General features: G+C 42.4%; 1 protein-coding gene across 1 annotated transcript; it reads left to right on the top strand.

The window, feature by feature from the left end:
- Positions 1-2,271: 2,271 nt before the first annotated feature.
- Positions 2,272-13,898, top strand: LOC124788775 (cuticle protein 21-like). The gene is made up of 4 exons (XM_047256061.1): positions 2,272-2,319; positions 4,189-4,318; positions 7,653-8,258; positions 13,641-13,898. The coding sequence occupies exons 1-4, from the start codon at positions 2,308-2,310 to the stop codon at positions 13,763-13,765; spliced, it is 873 nt and encodes a 290-aa protein (XP_047112017.1). The 5' UTR covers positions 2,272-2,307; the 3' UTR covers positions 13,766-13,898.
- Positions 13,899-17,489: the final 3,591 nt, after the last annotated feature.

The following is a 17,489-nucleotide window of genomic DNA, read 5'->3' on the forward strand; positions in this document are numbered from 1 at the left end:
TTCACGGTACACTCGTGAAATGGTCGTTGGGTAAAATCCTCACTTCATAGCTACGTCAGAGCTGCTGTGTTCCGTCGCTCGTGCGCCTACTATAACACCATGTTCAAACTCACTTAAATCTTGATAACCGTTCTAACAACTGTGCCAGACACAATATAAGTCAAATAAAATAACAAATCGGTGAGTAACTTTTTGCTATGCTGAAAGAAGTACCAGTAATTAAAGTTTCAATTGTCTGCAAGACAGTAATTGACAAATGTGTTTACTCCTAGTAATTTGAACAGCAATTTCAAAATCAGTGCTTTAAAATTAAAATTAAATAAATTGTATTTTTAGTATTTTTAATGGTAAATAAGTTTTCATTTTACGCAACTGCAATCACTCAGAAGAGTTTTTAAGCCTTGAACAAACAATGGTAACTGTACAAAGTGATTTTCAGTGGCTGTTAGCGAATAAGTTGAAGTTATTTGCGATCAATAAGTCAGCAAAATCATTTCTCGAATTTAGACCCATTTGCGCAATTGAAACTTAGCTTTGCTAATACATAAAAGTGATTCTTGAGTATGGCTCTAATCATTATAATGTTCTCTGGTTTAAATGACAGCATTTGGCAATGAATAAGTATAAATCCCTTCTGCACAAAACTAACGAAAGTAAGCATTACAGAGAATGACGTCACGATTTCAGTATTTTACGTAACCCTTCACAGTTAGTGAAATTTCGTTGTTCTCTAGGCATTGCTAAATTGTTTCCATGGTTTACGATTTAATTGAAAAGTTTTTAACCACTGTGACATATCCATTTGAAGCTGTGCTAACGTAACATTTAACAATTTCGTTCTATTTTCACCTGACAACAAACCAAGTCTTCTTGCACAAATTCACCAGTAACACGAATCAGTAATTACAGAAACAGTATTTTTTCTCATTTCAGCTGCTGAAAGTTAATTTTCTTTATTCAGTAACGAAACTGGTAACTTTCTTTCCATATTTTTCGAATAACAGTGATTCCATTTCATTCTTTATTTACATTTTACTTTTATCGAAGTTCATTTTCTTATCGTCACTGCTAAAAGCACAGAGCATTGGCGATTAGGTTACAGCAGCACTTACATTTCACGGATTTCAATTATTCTTCAGAGTAGACGCCTTTGGATCACGACAGGGGACTTTAGCTATACCGTTCATTTCAGTCGTAATTAACCGGAAGTGAAAAGGGCTTTTATTCGGTGCTATTGCAAGAGAATCCCCTGTTTGTTTTCTGATTTGCGGACATGTTTCTGTTTATCTTGATGCCATAGATTGTGAAGCAATGCCATGAGGCTGCAGAAGATCGTATTTAATTGGATTTTTGTTTTGAGGCAAATGTAATAGAACAGAGACGGTTTTAAAGAACAAAACATTAACTAATCCACAATCGTCACAAAGCGATAGAAAGACGCAGGTTAGCTTTGTATATAAAATAATTTAGGAGTAATTCTGATCTATTGTAATATGCGTAATATGTGGAATAATTTAAAAGTTAGTCTGATCTGTAGTGATATGCGTGATATGTTGCAGGAAGTAGCCCTTGTTGGCCACATTTTCCGACGAATAGTGTGACCACTTTTCCCGACTAGACGCAATGTGGGTGTTAGTGGTTTGTAGATGAAACTATCAAACAGAAAGAAGCAACAAGGAAGACATTTGCGAACCAAAAGAACTGCTTAAACTTTGATAGTCTAAAAATGTATTACTCTACGTATATTTGCGGTAACGAGAATAATGTAAATCACTTACATTATATTAACAACTCAAAATCAGAAAAGTGTTTACTAAAAAATGATAGAACAAACTTCCTTTGCCAGATTTACAGAGGACAGTAATGGTGTGTATTAAAATTAGTTTGGAGACCTCTTGGTAGGCAGCAGCACTATTCAGGGCAAAAAATGTGCAATGGCCACGTTACCTGCCCTGGCCAGTTTACCTCACATTTCCCTACCATTAGGTCCGACATGACAGTGATGCTGAACGCGCCCCATCTTCCTTTCAGTAGCAGAGTGAAAAGCCAAGGTCACCTCCCTTTCCAAACGCCGGAGGCAGAAGAACGAGATCGGCTGCCTGACGGTACAGGAGGTCGCGAGGCGTGGCAGATGCGGCGAACCAGATTCCAGATTCCGCCTACCAGGTGTTGCGTCACCGCCGTCCGGTCTGCCACTCAAAGATCCCCGGCGGGGGCAGATGGAGGCTCTGCCCTGCTCTGTCACTATAAAAAGGCCGTCTGCTGCTGCAGGAGCCAGTCGCCCACCAGTCGTCTCCACACGCCGACATGGTTCTCCAGGTGAGGCTCTGGGTGTAGACCTAAAGGCGGTTTGTATATACACGAGATTTCCAAGAGATACCCGTTTGAGCTGGTGGATGCGAATTTGTTATTCCCAGATCGGTTGTGGCACACATCAAATGAAGCTTATTGAAGTGACTATGTAGATTCTGAATGACTACACGGATACGCAGAATAATCAAATGGCTCAAATGGCTCTGGGCACTATGGGACTTAACAGCTGAGGCCGTCAGTCCCCTAGAACTTAGACCTACTGAAACCTAACTAACCTGAGGACATTACACACATCCATGCCCGAGGTAGGGTTCGAACCTGCGACCGTAGCGGTCGCGCGGTTCCACACTGAAGCGCCTAGAACCGCTCGGCCAATCCATAATTTCAAGTATAGCGTCTTTCAATAGCACCGCATTTCACGTTCTTCTAATTTCCTCTCTTTCTCTTTATCTAGCACTCATCTTTTCTTTCCGCACACTGTTTCAGGCGTCGACTCAAAATAACTAATTCATCTTCATGTGCGCATCTTCAGTTGAAAATTCTGATAATCGGTGCCTATTTGCTACTGATGTTCTCACTTCGATTATGATGACTCTCCGTCTGCGAAACACTCAAACAGAAAGGTCATTACCATTTCTTTCTCTCTCTACAGTAATTGGTCGAAGCTCTAATCATCTCAGTCTCATTCGAGCTATTTCTGCTGACGACCATATTGAATTTTAATGGCTGTTCACCCTCAATTTTTCACCTTTTTGTAACAGTATAACATAATCGTACTATACCGAACTAAAATCCCCCACCAACTACGCTGAGCTGATCTATAAGAAATGTCAACTGAAAATAGTATAAGACTCTAATCTTTCTAAAAAAATTCTTTATTTTCTTCGTCAGGATAGTGGCTGTCAAAGGGACGATCTAAATCCATAGCTACAAATTACGCTTTGGTTCCCTCTTACACTGAGCTCTACGATAATATGAACTTCTGCCTACTCCGAAACTGTGCTCTACCCACATGACAGTACCTCAAATTCTAGACAATTATAATATTATGAGAACGAGAGAGTGAATAGGAACTGTGTAGTGATTGTCGCATACGTGCAGCCTTAACTAATTGTTTTTCCATATTGTGTATTCATCAGTTTCCTTGCGGTAATCTCCACCTTGTAACTACCAGCTGCGTCGTTGTGGTATAGAAAGTGTGGAAACTTGTGTCTGGGATTATGTGCATTTCGTTTTTTCCTCTGGTAGTCTGTCACTCTGACTATGTTCAAAACCTTATCACTAATAATATGTCCACCCCCTCGACACGAAACTAGCAACCTGGTGGTCCAGGTGAACTAGTACCTCTTCATTAATTTTTGGATTGGTGACTAAGTTACCAGAAAGTTCAACGTAACAAATGCTAGACCACAACGCTACGGCAGTTTAGTGTCGTCATTCGCAAAACATATATGTAAATCTGTTACAAGCTCAGAGACGCTCTCTTACTTCAACCTTAAAAATGCGAACAATTATAAACAAGAGGATAACACAGTTTCATCTCAAAAATGTATTCATTCTGTGACTATTCGGGGTGTGTCAGAAGTAGCAATGACTAACTATTGATAAAAGATTGCATCTAACAAAATGCCAAGCATACAGAAAGTGTTAGTTTGCAAGAGTATCGAAAAACATTAGAAAACGTCTACTTGCTAGCGTTGTAGCTCTTTATGTTACAATTCACGAGAAATTATCTTTTATCTTTGAATGTAGGAATGAAACAACTTCGCAAACGAATGTATGTACAGCTACTTATTGGTAGGCGGTGCTATGTTAATCAGAGTACCATAACTTTCATATAAAGACCTGATGGATGCATTGGGTGTCCTGTTTCAGGTGTTGCTGTGCGCATGCGCGTTGCTGGGTGCAGCGAACGCAGGGTACCTGGGTTCCCCTGCAGTCTCCTACTCGGCAGCCCCCGCCCTGCGTGGTGCTCTGCCCTACAACGCAGGACTCGGACTCACAGGTAACGTTGGCAAATTTCTCTCGATGAAGTGACTGTATTTGATTTAACGCTCCAGCAATAAAGAGTTTTGGGGCCGCTCCACCGAGGTTTTACAGCCATCACTCTATGGAGTGCTTTAATACGCACATGCTCGTAATTCATTCATTGTGGTGGATACTTTGTGACAATTTATGCTGCTTACTGTGCCCTTCATTGCTCCGACAAGTCTTCCAGTAACCTACACCTACGTACGATAAAGGTTTACTGCACGTTTATTTGTTATGTTCTGCGTTTCTATTTGTTTCGTGTTTCAACTAAGCATTCAATTTTTATATTCCTATACAAAGTCACATTACAATGTGGAAGAAGATAATGGCATATCTCCTTGAAATGTAGAGTGATTAGTTACAATGGGACATCAGAAAGTAAGTTACAAAGTACTATGGCAAGCCGTGTAATGTTTTTAATATTGCAGTACACTTCAAAGTGACATACATGATACTACACTACTCGCCATTAATATTGTTACACCAAGAAGAAATGCAGATGATAAACGGGTATTCATCGGACAAATATATTATACTAGAACTGACATGTGATAACATTCCATGCAATTTGGGTGCAGAGATCCTGAGAAATCAGAACCCGTAATAACGGCCTTCATACGCCTGAGAATTGAGTCAAACAGAGCTTGGATGGCGTGTACAGGTACAGCTGCTCATGCAGCTTCAACACGATGCCACAGTTCATCAAGAGTACTGACTGGCGTATTGTGACGAGCCAGTTGCTCGGCCACCATTGACCACATGTTTTCAGTTGGTGAGAGATCTGGAGAACGTGCTGCCCAGGACAGCAATCCAACATTTTCTGTATCCAGAAAGGCCCGTACAGGACCTGCGACATGTGGTCGTGCATTATCCTGCTGAGATGTAGGGTTTCGCAGGGATCGAATGGTGGGTAGAGCCACAGGTAGTAACACATCTGAAATGTAACGTCCACTGTTCAAAGTGCCGTCAATGCGAACAAGAGATGACCGAGACGTGTAACCAATGGCACCCCACACCATCACGCCGGTTGATACGCCAGTATGGCGATGACGAATACTCGCTTCCCATGTGCGTTCACTGAGACGTCGCCAAACACGGATGCGAATATCATGATGCTGTAAACAGAACCTGTATTCATCCAAAAAATGACGTTTTGCCATTCGCGCACCCAGGTTCGTCGTTGAGTACACCATCACAGGCGTTCCCGTCTGTGATGCAGCGTCAAGGGTAACCGCAGCCATGGTCTCCGAGCTGATAGTCCATGCTGCTGCAAACGTCGTCGAACTGTTCTTGCAGATGGTTGTTGTCTTGCAAACGTCCCCATCTGTTGACTCAGGGATCGAGACGTAGCTGCACGATCCGTTGCAGCCATGCGGTTAAGATGCCTGTAATCTCGACTGCTAGTGTTACGAGGCCGTTGGGATCCAGCACGGCGTTCCGTATTACCCTCCTGAACCCACCGATTCCATATTCTGCCAACAGTCATTGGATCTCGACCAACGCGAGCAGCAATGTCGCGATACGATACCCGCATTCGCGATAGGCTACAGTCAGACCTTTACCAAAGTCGGAAACGTAATGGTACGCATTTCTCCTCCTTACATGAGGCACCACAACAAGGTTTCGCCAGGCAACGCCGGTCAACTGCTGTTTGTGTATGAGAAATCGGATGGAAACTTTCCTCATGTCAGCACGTTTTAGGTGTCACCACCGGCGCCAACCTTGTGTGAATGCTCTGAAAAGCTAATCATTTGCATATCACAGCATATTCTTCCTGTCGGTTAAATTTCGCGTCTGTAGCACGTCATCTTCGTGGTGTAGCAATTTTAATGGCCAGTAGTGTATTTTCAACATAGTCACCAGATGACTGTAAACTACGATGATAAAGATCTACCAATCTTTCAAATCCCCTGACGAAAGGAATCTGATCCATGGTCATGGAGATATTCGAGAACCGCTGGGCGAACGTCGTTATCGCTGGCTGGAAAATGACCCCCCCCCCCCCCCCCCAGATGTTCTTTAGGCTTGCCCAAACGGTGAAAATCGCATAGTGGAAGATCTTTCTTCCTTCTACGACAGCATAACCCACGTCTGTGCAGACTTCTTGTCACCATTTCATTAGTTTTGAATGGGATATTGCATTTGATTCATACGCCACTAGAATTGCATGGTGAATTTGTGTGCAATTTAGACGTTCTACAAACAAAAATCGTACTGTTTCGCAACCTTCATCTTGGGAGTATGTTTCCAATTGCTACGCCATTTCACTCCCACACTGTGATGCATCTTTTGTCCATAAAGCATCAGCATAGTGTCAGCAGCGAACTGAGGACACCTACTCTCTTCTGACCATGCGCCTGTCTTCTTGTGCAGTAGTTTCATCATGGGACTGCATGTGCCACGTTCTTCCTAAAGTCGCTCCCTAATAGCATGGGCTTCTGGTCGACATTCAGATTGGTGACTATTTTACAAAGGAGTTCAAAACAACACACTTGAGATCAGATACTATCTGTTTAAATTGACTTTAATAACATGATACATTTTTTAAAAATCTAATCTTTTTCCCAAGGCAAATTAAATAAGTAAAACTGTGGAAAATTGTACCCGGCGGTCAGAAACAATCTGAAGATTGTTTCAGGATGGTATATGCTGAGAAGTAATTGATAAAAATCGGTACATTGCGCCGTTTCTGAGTTAATTAGCATTGAAGTTAGCCAGTCAGAGCATTACCTGCACAAATTCAAGCAGCGGACCAGATACAATTAGTGTCAGGTGTTCTCATATTGTAGACAATAGAGCACGACACAGCTCCGCCTTTAGCAGGGGTTTGGTTCCTACTACCCCTCTATGCCTTATTTTTGTATTGCTTTCTTCTTTAGTTGTAGTAAACCAGATGAAGAATAATGTTTGGCGACACCGACTCTGATGGGCTATTTGGGCATGCCACTATAAGACAGCCTAACTTCAATGCTAATTAACTCGGAAATAGCGCAATGTATCGAATTTTTTCTTAATAATTGCTTCTCAGCGCGCCCTACCCTATAATATCCTTGCCAGATTTTCAGACCTGCCTCTGACCACTCTGTATACTGGCCCCATATACAATGCATATAATTGGTGAATTGTCAGCTGCGATTCAATAATGTGTGCAATGCCAGTGGCTGAAGATGGACATTCCTTTAACATGCCATTTATCCAACTGTACCTGACTATATGCCACCACTCTAGACAGACAGTAGTGTACAAAGAAGCAAGTGTGTCTTAGGATACAGTCAAGTGCGACATTGAACTCATTGCTTTGCAATCAGGTCTGTCTGGGAGTGCTGCTGCTTCGACCGCTGCTGCTGCTGCAGCAGCAGCTAGGGCCAGACTGTCTGCTGCTGGCTCATCTGTAGCTGGACTTGGTGGTTATGCTCCTGGCTACTCTGGAGCTCTAGCAGGCGCCTACCCTGGTGCCGGTGTTGGTGGTGCCTACTCTCGCCTCGGCCCTGGCTACTCAGGTGCCGCCCCTGGTTACGCTGGTGTAGCTCCAGGCTACTCTGGTCTCGCCCCTAGCTACGCTGGTCTCGGTGCAGCACGCTACGTTGGTGGTCTGGGCCGCCTGGCCGGTGGGCTGCCCGCTGAGCTGGCTGACCCGTACTACGACCCCAACCCGCAGTACAGCTTCAGCTACAGCGTCAGCGACGCCCTGACCGGCGACGCCAAGCAGCAGCAGGAGAGCCGAAGCGGCGACGTGGTGGAGGGCAGCTACAGCCTGGTCGAGCCTGACGGCAGCGTCCGCACAGTGCAGTACACGGCTGCCCCTGGTGCGGGTTTTAATGCTGTCGTCTCCAAGGATGGTGTCCCAACTGGGCCTGCCCCTCTGGGGGCTGCTGTCGTTCCTGGCGCTGCCGCTGCTCGAAACATCCTTCCAGGTTTGTAATTGTGATGTTTGTACCGCTGTATATTCAATCTTCTAAGATCTCAGTCTCTAAAGAAATTCTGCTGCATGATTATAAGACTGAAAGACTTGAATCTGGATTCAATTCCAAACAGTTACTGAATTTTCTCTTGTAAAGAAGAGAGAACAAAGCATATGTGCTTAGAAATACACTCCTGGAAACTGAAATAAGAACACCGTGAATTCATTGTCCAAGGAAGGGGAAACTTTATTGACACATTCCTGGGGTCAGATACATCACATGATCACACTGACAGAACCACAGGCACATAGACACAGGCAACAGAGCATGCACAATGTCGGCACTAGTACAGTGTATATCCACCTTTCGCAGCAATGCAGGCTGCTATTCTCCCATGGAGACGATCGTAGAGATGCTGGATGTAGTCCTGTGGAACGGCTTGCCATGCCATTTCCACCTGGCGCCTCAGTTGGACCAGCGTTCGTGCTGGACGTGCAGACCGCGTGAGACGACGCTTCATCCAGTCCCAAACATGCTCAATGGGGGACAGATCCGGAGTTCTTGCTGGCCAGGGTAGTTGACTTACACCTTCTAGAGCACGTTGGGTGGCACGGGATACATGCGGACGTGCATTGTCCTGTTGGAACAGCAAGTTCCCTTGCCGGTCTAGGAATGGTAGAACGATGGGTTCGATGACGGTTTGGATGTACCGTGCACTATTCAGTGTCCCCTCGACGACCACCAGTGGTGTACGGCCAGTGTAGGAGATCGCTCCCCACACCATGATGCCGGGTGTTGGCCCTGTGTGCCTCGGTCGTATGCAGTTCTGATTGCGGTGCTCACCTGCACGGCGCCAAACACGCATACGACCATCATTGGCACCAAGGCAGAAGCGACTCTTATCGCTGAAGACGACACGTCTCCATTCGTCCCTCCATTCACGCCTGTCGCGACACCACTGGAGGTGGGCTGCATGATGTTGGGGCGTGAGCGGAAGACGGCCTAACGGTGTGCGGGACCGTAGCCCAGCTTCATGGAGACGGTTGCGAATGGTCCTCGCCGATACCCCAGGAGCAACAGTGTCCCTAATTTGCTGGGAAGTGGCGGTGCGGTCCGCTACGGCACTGCGTAGGATCCTACGGTCTTGGCGTGCATCCGTGCGTCGCTGCGGTCCGGTCCCAGGTCGACGGGCACGTGCACCTTCCGCCGACCACTGGCGACAACATCGATGTACTGTCGAGACCTCACGCCCCACGTGTTGAGCAATTCGGCGGTACGTCCACCCGGCCTCCCGCATGCCCACTATACGCCTTCGCTCAAAGTCCGTCAACTGCACATACGGTTCACGTCCACACTGTCGCGGCATGCTACCAGTGTTAAAGACTGCGATGGAGCTCCGTATGCCACGGCAAACTGGCTGACACTGACGGCGGCGGTGCACAAATGCGGCGCAGCTAGCGCCATTCGACGGCCAACACCGCGGTTCCTGGTGTGTCCGCTGTGCCGTGCGTGTGATCATTGCTTGTACAGCCCTCTCGCAATGTCCGGAGCTAGTATGGTGGGTCTGACACACCGGTGTCAATGTGTTCTTTTTTCCATTTCCAGGAGTGTATGTTACACAAATGTACAAAAATAGTAGATTAATCAGATGTCGCAGGTCTTTTCAGTGGAGAAAATGACGTTTGTGTGGCATTTAGGGGCTGGGTTGGAATAACCGACGAACCTTATGGCCGTTTTCAGTGATACCTCTTTGGAGCTTTTCATGTCAAAATGTCAGTATACTGAACAGAAATTATTCACATCTGTTGGTAGTTGGAATGTAATGCTTTGTCTGTGGGCCCATTCATAATGGAGAAACAGGAAATGTGGGACTCAGTGTCAATATAAGAGCAACGTCTCTGGAAAAATTACGAAAACAATCACAAGCCTGTAACTTCTGTCCCAAAAAGTAAATCACCACAGACAATTTCTAGACCACTTATTACGTCTATAAACACAAATACAAAAACAATCACACTAGCTTTCAGCAAGCATGTCCAACTTCTTCCCCTTACTCAAAGAGGAAAGATTGACAGTACGCCTCTGTAAATGTCCTAATGATTATTAGCTAACTCTCACGATCCCATCGAAAGTTATATAGTGGCAGCGTAATGGTTACTTGTTCAAACATGGGAGCCACAAGATTTTCGTAAGAACTACATTGTCTTTCTTCCTAGGGTTCTCAAAGATTTCTGTTATAATTTCTTGAATGCTATACCAACTTTTTACGATCCTACCAGCGCGTATCTGAATTCGTTTGATGTCTATCGTCACGCCTCCTTCATAAGGAGTCCAATAAATCGAACCATTTTCGAGATGTGCACCTACCCTGGGTGATGTTGATCTGTAATTCTGTGGCCCAATTTTTTGCTCTTTTCGTAAGTAGGAATGGTCTGCGCTCTTTTCCAGTCACGCGTAACTATCGGTTCTGCAAGAGAGAAATATGAGCTACGAAAGGAGCTAAATCCGTAGAGTATTTGATGTAAAATCTAACTGGAATACTATCAAGCCCGAGTACCTTGTTCATTTTAAGTAGTCTTAATTATGCTTTATCATCATCATCATCTACTTTCAAGGATTAGGTATTGCAGTGACATGCTCCAGTCTGTCATCCATTCAATGACCTCTGATGAGGTATATCTAGTTCTGTTTCCAGTCAGCCGATAATTCATTATCTGTTTTGACAATCTATTTTCTGTCATTTTATCAAAGCGATCCTTCCATTTCATTCTAATCTCTTCTATCTTGTCATTAACAGAAAAGATTTTTAGATCTGATCCTACCATTTCATTTCTTATTTTACCCATTTTATTACAGCGCCTTACATATCTCATGAACTTCATCTCTACTGCCCATATACGTGGTTTTTCTCATTTTGTTACTGTCTATGATTCGGAACCATATGCAAGAGTAGGTACATCCATAACTTTGTAGAATTTCATTTGTGTTTCCTTTCTTGTCCTCGTTCCCAAGTTCTTCCAGTTGTTCCATACATAGCTTGATATTTATTAACTTTCTTCTCAATGTCTTTGGCATAGTTAAAACTAATAATACATCCTACATAACAAAAATGGGGATTTAAAATATTGTCTTTTATTATTTTTCTCGATGTGGCTGGGTTCTTTCCTTTGGGAGACATGTGTTTTATCATATAGATTAATAGTTGTTTGATAACAAGGGGTTATATTAATATTTCAGATTTTTGAGTTTGTGTGGAGTTCAAACAATGATACGGGACCATCTTCATCCGCAAATACGTTTTTAAATTTAGAATTTAATATTTTCGCTTTCTGTCAGCTGTCTCTGTCTGGTTTCAGCACCAGACTAATCCACGAAAGACTGAGCAGAATGTGTGCGTCCATTCACTGGTTCTACGTGTGAGAAGAACTTTCTAGGCTCAACCGATAGATTTTCCCATAGTATCTGACTGTGGAATTTATTGTAGGGTTAAGGGATGTCACATCTTACGAATGCCTGAGCTACTATTAGATTTTCGCTATTAGTCTCTTCTTCAGAGAGAGTTTAGGAAGATCTGTTTTCACATCATCCTCCAAAAGCTACCGTTAAACCAAGATGAACTTTTTCGGCTCTTACTATTTTACTAGACATATATTTATCTAGACCGCAATCTCTGAAGTCTTTCAGCTTCAGACACAAGCGTTCTGCGTTTGCGAGATATGAACTAATAGTTTTCAGTTCTCGTTTTAAGAAGCTGATAGTGATTGTCTATTAGTTCGACCAAACACAAATATTCTCCCATTTTTCTTGATGTTTGTTTTTCATTTGGTTTTCTTCGTTCCTGTAATAGCAAAATATGGTTCAAATGGATCTAAGCACTATGGGACTTAACATCTGAGGTCATCAGTCCCCTAGACTTAGAACTACTTAAATCTAATTAACATAAGGACATCACACACATCCATGCCCGAGGCAGGAGTCGAACCTGCGACCGCAGCAGTCACGCGGTTCCAGACTGTGGCGCCTAGAACCGTTCTGCCACCCCGGCCGGCGCATGTGCGAATTAAGGACAAAAGACAGAGTGTGCAAGTGTCTTTAAACTGCAGTTTCTTGTCAGCTAAAGCTGCAGGTCCACTGGTTTTTGAATCTCTGGCTGATTTTTTAGGCTAAATTTAGCAAGAGAAGAATTTATAGTAACTATGGTTCCCAATAATAAAACACGAAAAGATGGGCTCTGTTTGTAGCCCTTAAGCCTAAAAATATTTATTTCGTTTGATGCTTGTCACAATAGCTGTTGGATGCAGCCGTCAAACAATGTATTCAAAACTTATTCAGAATACTGTTTGTTCTTAGCCCCAATAAAGTATGCATCACCACATAAAGCAATGTGAAAAGATCATTAGTTGACAAATTACAGTTGTGCCAAACGTAACGCGTAGTTCTGGCCTACCTCTGCTGTGTTTCCGGGCGTATTATGGTAACAGATGTCTCTCAATTTATCTGTAGCTCTAGTAATATCATCTATCCATAAGAGCATGACATGTCAGGGAAGTTGATACTCATACGATGGAAATAATGACATCTTTTCACCATTATAGGCTATCCAATTTCAAATCAATGTGAGCATAATTTGTCAAACTGTATTATACCATCATATGTAGTTTTCATTTCCAAACCCAAGTCCACACCAGCGTGATAAACAAGATGTGTCAAAACAATGCCAACAGCAAAGACTGCTTGCAGAGGGCGTCTTAAGGAACAAACTGAGGTTGTTAATGTGGTAGTTATAACGGCCAGTACCTGAAGTTAGGCCACCCTTCCAACAGCAAAGTGGAACTCGTTCTCTGCGGTGCTGAGACAGGAGCGGATGAATCCGATGCCACCTAACGTTGCCCTGAATGCTGACAATTCCCTTGCTTAACTGCTGCTTATGGTCCTTCGGCGCAAAAACCCGAGACAGCTGCTGAAAGGGATGCCAAGTTGCAGCGTCACTGGATAGTGTTTCCAGACGTCGATTCCTGTCCTCTGTTTGTTACTCATGGCTGTCTACAAAGACTCGATGTTTGTGAGTATTGTTTTGTTATTCCCTGTTCATCACAGGGACGTAGGCTTCTACGGCAGCAAAAGTTTAGTTTTTTTTCACATTAACTAACACTTGTGTGTTTTAAGGGTTTAGCCAGTTACCAACGCATTCGAGATCAGTAAACGATTTGGACCACGTTAATATTTTTTTTAATGCTCGACAGATAATAATAAATAAAATAATCCACAACTTAAGCGCTCTATTAGCTCAGTTCAGCGTTGGCACTGATGTACCAGTAGCGTTCTGATCCTGCTGCAGGTGGGTGTAAAACTAGTATCTTCAAATTACCGCAGTGTCTGTTGCTGTTGTTTCAGGAGGCATAGTTCCTGGAGCGGCGCGCTCCCTGCTGTCTCCAGCGTCCGCTGCTGGAGTCTATGGAGCGCCTCTGAAGACGGCACACTCCGCCATCGCTACGCCCCACGCCAATGTCCACTATTAGTGCCCTTACCAGCTGGACCCCGCAAATGTGACCACCGATATATAGTACGAAAACGGCTCGCTTGTAGCAATACAGATGTACATATTTACAAATTACTGCAGTATTTATACAAAAATAAAATTATCAGACTTGACTTAAATGTTGTTCTCCTTTAATTTGTGCTCCTTCTCGATATAAGGGACATAATATGAAGGACCTTTGTCTTCTGCATGTTAACTCTATGTCGGCAATTGTTCTTTTATCTCTCAACGTAACGTAATATAATGAAAAAGAGGTATAAGATGTGGAAATTTGCTAATGATCGTTTCCTTACAAAGCCTTCATCATTTTCAGTTGTGACCAGCATCATTTAGTAGAGTCCTGTTGCAATTAACATGATGTCATTCGAGGAATAATTACGTCGTCAGCCATTTTCATTGCAGATAATAAAAGTCTGAAACACAGTTTTTACCTTCTCTTACTTTATTACTGAGTATCTTTTATAAAGAAATCAATAAAAATCCATTCTAAAATATCAGTAGGTTCTACAGGGAAAGAAAGTTGACGTTAAGATAACATTTGAAAACGACTAGATTTAACTAATTGCTACCAGCAGCATCAAAAATGATTCAAATGGCTCTGAGCACTATGGGACTCAACTGCTGTGGTCATCAGTCCCCTAGAACTTAGAACTACTTAAACCTAACTAACCTAAGTACATCACACACATCCATGACCGAGGCAGGATTCGAACCTGCGACCGTAGCGGTCGCGCGGTTCCAGACTGAAGCGCCTAGAACCGCTCGGCCCCCAAGGCCGGCACAACCAGCAGTGTCACAGACTTTTTGTACTAGTTGCCGCGGTAGTCCTGCATAATTCCTTTCCTACGTGACTGACTGGATAAGGCTTCAGTGATGGAACAAAAGTATTACGTGGTGATCTTTATACATAACACGCAATGTCCTGACTGACTGACTCGTCACCACCCAGCCCAAACCGCTACGGATGGACACTTGAAATTTGGAGAGGGTGTTCATTTCATAAGATAGGCGCCGTTTAGGAAGGGCTTTTCCGAAATTCAACACCTAAGGGGTTAAATAGGGAATGAAAGGTCTTTTTGAAAATATGACCTTTTAAAGTAATTTTGAAACTACAACTACGAAAATTTGTATTTGATTTCTCAGTCAGAAACATAAAAAATACATATTTCAGCATTTTTGGAAATTCAACCACAAAGGTTAAAAAAATAAAATAAATCATTATTAAAATAAATCATTATTAAAGATCTAGTGAAGCATTTTTAAAGCTACGTCTTTGAAAATTGGTGTTTGACTTCTCGGATACATACGAAGAAATGTGTGTTAGGAGATGAAAGTTTCTATGGAAATACCACCACAAGAATGCAAAAGGCGTGATTAAGCCTGGATTTCATCTGCCAGACTCCCTTTAGGTCAGAAGTACATTCGGAAAAGACCATGTTTCCATGGCCTTAACTAGCGTGAAAGGTTCCGAAGGTGTTGTTCGTGAACCACAAATATTCCATCAAAGAATAAAAAAAGAATTCTTTGCAGATCCTATAGTCTACGCGAGCGAAGCGGCGGGCGATAAGATAATAGGTTTATAAATAACAAAGTGGAATAACTTTGAGGTCCAGGTAATAAAAATTTCAACTGTAAATTGAAGTTATGTAGCCGACTAAATTTGAAACCCGTTCAACTTAACGTACAATTTCAAATCAGTTCGCTAATATGAAACCTATGTATTCCGAAAACTTAGATGTCGAAAGCTGTCCTTCCGTCTATTAAGACCCATTTAACTTAGGAATTAGCAGACGAATCGGATTGACATTTATGTCACATACTATGGTCTACGATCCCTTGATGTAATAAATGTCAGCTTCTAAGTCAATTTAAGCAAATGATACAGCCATATATTGATATCGCCAATTCACTCATACAGACCTATATGATACTTCCCATTAGCCTAGAATCATGAAATTTGGCAAGAAGAAAGGATTTACACTACAAGTAAAATAAAAAAAAACCGAAAATTCTGAATTTATGATTATATCACACGGTTGGTTTATTTTCTGATTGCTTCTCAGTCCGTCCGTCTGTTAAGATGCCTTTTTCTCAGAAATAGACGTATCAAGTTGAAATTTATATCACATACTAAAGGCTACGGTACCTTGCTGGTGTAGAAATGTGCAGGTTGTATGTCATTGCAATCAAAAGATATGGCCATTTGTGTCGCATATTTTGTTATTCACAAATTCATTCATTAAAGCCTATTGCGTACTTCCTGTTATCATAGAGTCATGAAATTTGGTAGGAAGCAAGGTTTCACACCGCAAGTAAAGAAAACAATTCACAAAACTTTTAATTTGTAATTGTATGGCACGGAAAAAATATTTATTGTTTCATCCGACTTCCAACTTAAAACAAAAGCATTTACAGGACCTGTCGATAACGCAAAAATCGAGATTCTCGACTTTTGAGACGGATGAACTATCTATATACACAATCAATCTAGCACGGAACCCTGGGAAGCGCGAGTAGCAGCCGTACCTGGCCAATTTTCTTATTCACAAAAGTCGTGATCGCATTTGGTGGATTTATGAGATTTTGCTGGTTTCGGCTTCAATGAGTCGCCTTAGAACTCAAAATCTAGAAAAGATAAAAATGCTAAAATGCTGTCAGATGTAAAGTTATAAAATACTGAAACGCAAAAGGTAAAGAAAATAATATGGAGCTAGTATTTTGTTAGGCAAGTAACAAGTCAAGCAGACGCCAACCGCTTATCGTATTGATAATAAACTGCCTTTCCGCCTCACGTGCCTGACGTTAAAAATAGAACAGTTATCTGCATACAGGGTGCATGAGAATGCCTGACTTACATATGCGAGAGGTACGAAAAATACCTATTTTTGTAATATAATCAACTACTACGAGTACTGAAAGAGACTTAGGTATACAGGGACTACTGGCCCGATAAAACAAAACGAACACATTTGTTGACTACTAAAAATACAAACAAGGCTAAGGAACCCAGCATGAGTAAAATCAAATTGTTAAAGACCGAATTTTGCCAGCTAGTGACTATAAAAGGAAAAATAGATGCATTTGTAACTTGTTATAATCCGATCAAAAAGTGCTTGAGCAGCTACAACTGGGTGGAATTAATAACATTTATTTGGACGGTTTTGTTCGCTACTATACGGGTAATGAATAAATCAGTTTATTCAGTCAAACTATTCATTATGTACCACTTACACTTACGATTTGTGTGCTATTATTGATAAGTAGATCCCGTAAAGTAAAGTAAAGTCCCATGACACGAGTGGCTTGGAGACCCCAAAGGAGAGGTTCAGCAGCATAATGGGAAAGGTTTTCCCTACCCTTCGCGCCAGCAACCGTCCTTCCTTCGCGAATTCTTGTGGGTATTTTTGTTCATACATTGCAACAACAAAAAATTCGTGATTTTTTTCGCCAGATGCGTTTCGCTTTATTGAAGTAAAGCATCATCAGTGGTGCAGATTTTCGCTTGATTTCTCGCTTACATCGGGAAATACCATCTGCTAGCACATGGTTGCTTTTATGGGTTAGACACTGATAATTTTGGTCTAATATTTAGTTGCTCTGCAGCAGTATAAAGTGCTTAAAAGTACAAAACAAACAGATACAATGGTGTGCATAAAAGTGTGTTGTGAAAAACTTAAGAAATGCATAGTGCTGCAGAACAATTA

This window comes from Schistocerca piceifrons, chromosome 1 (assembly GCF_021461385.2).
Source record: "Schistocerca piceifrons isolate TAMUIC-IGC-003096 chromosome 1, iqSchPice1.1, whole genome shotgun sequence".
NCBI lineage: Eukaryota > Metazoa > Arthropoda > Insecta > Orthoptera > Acrididae > Schistocerca > Schistocerca piceifrons.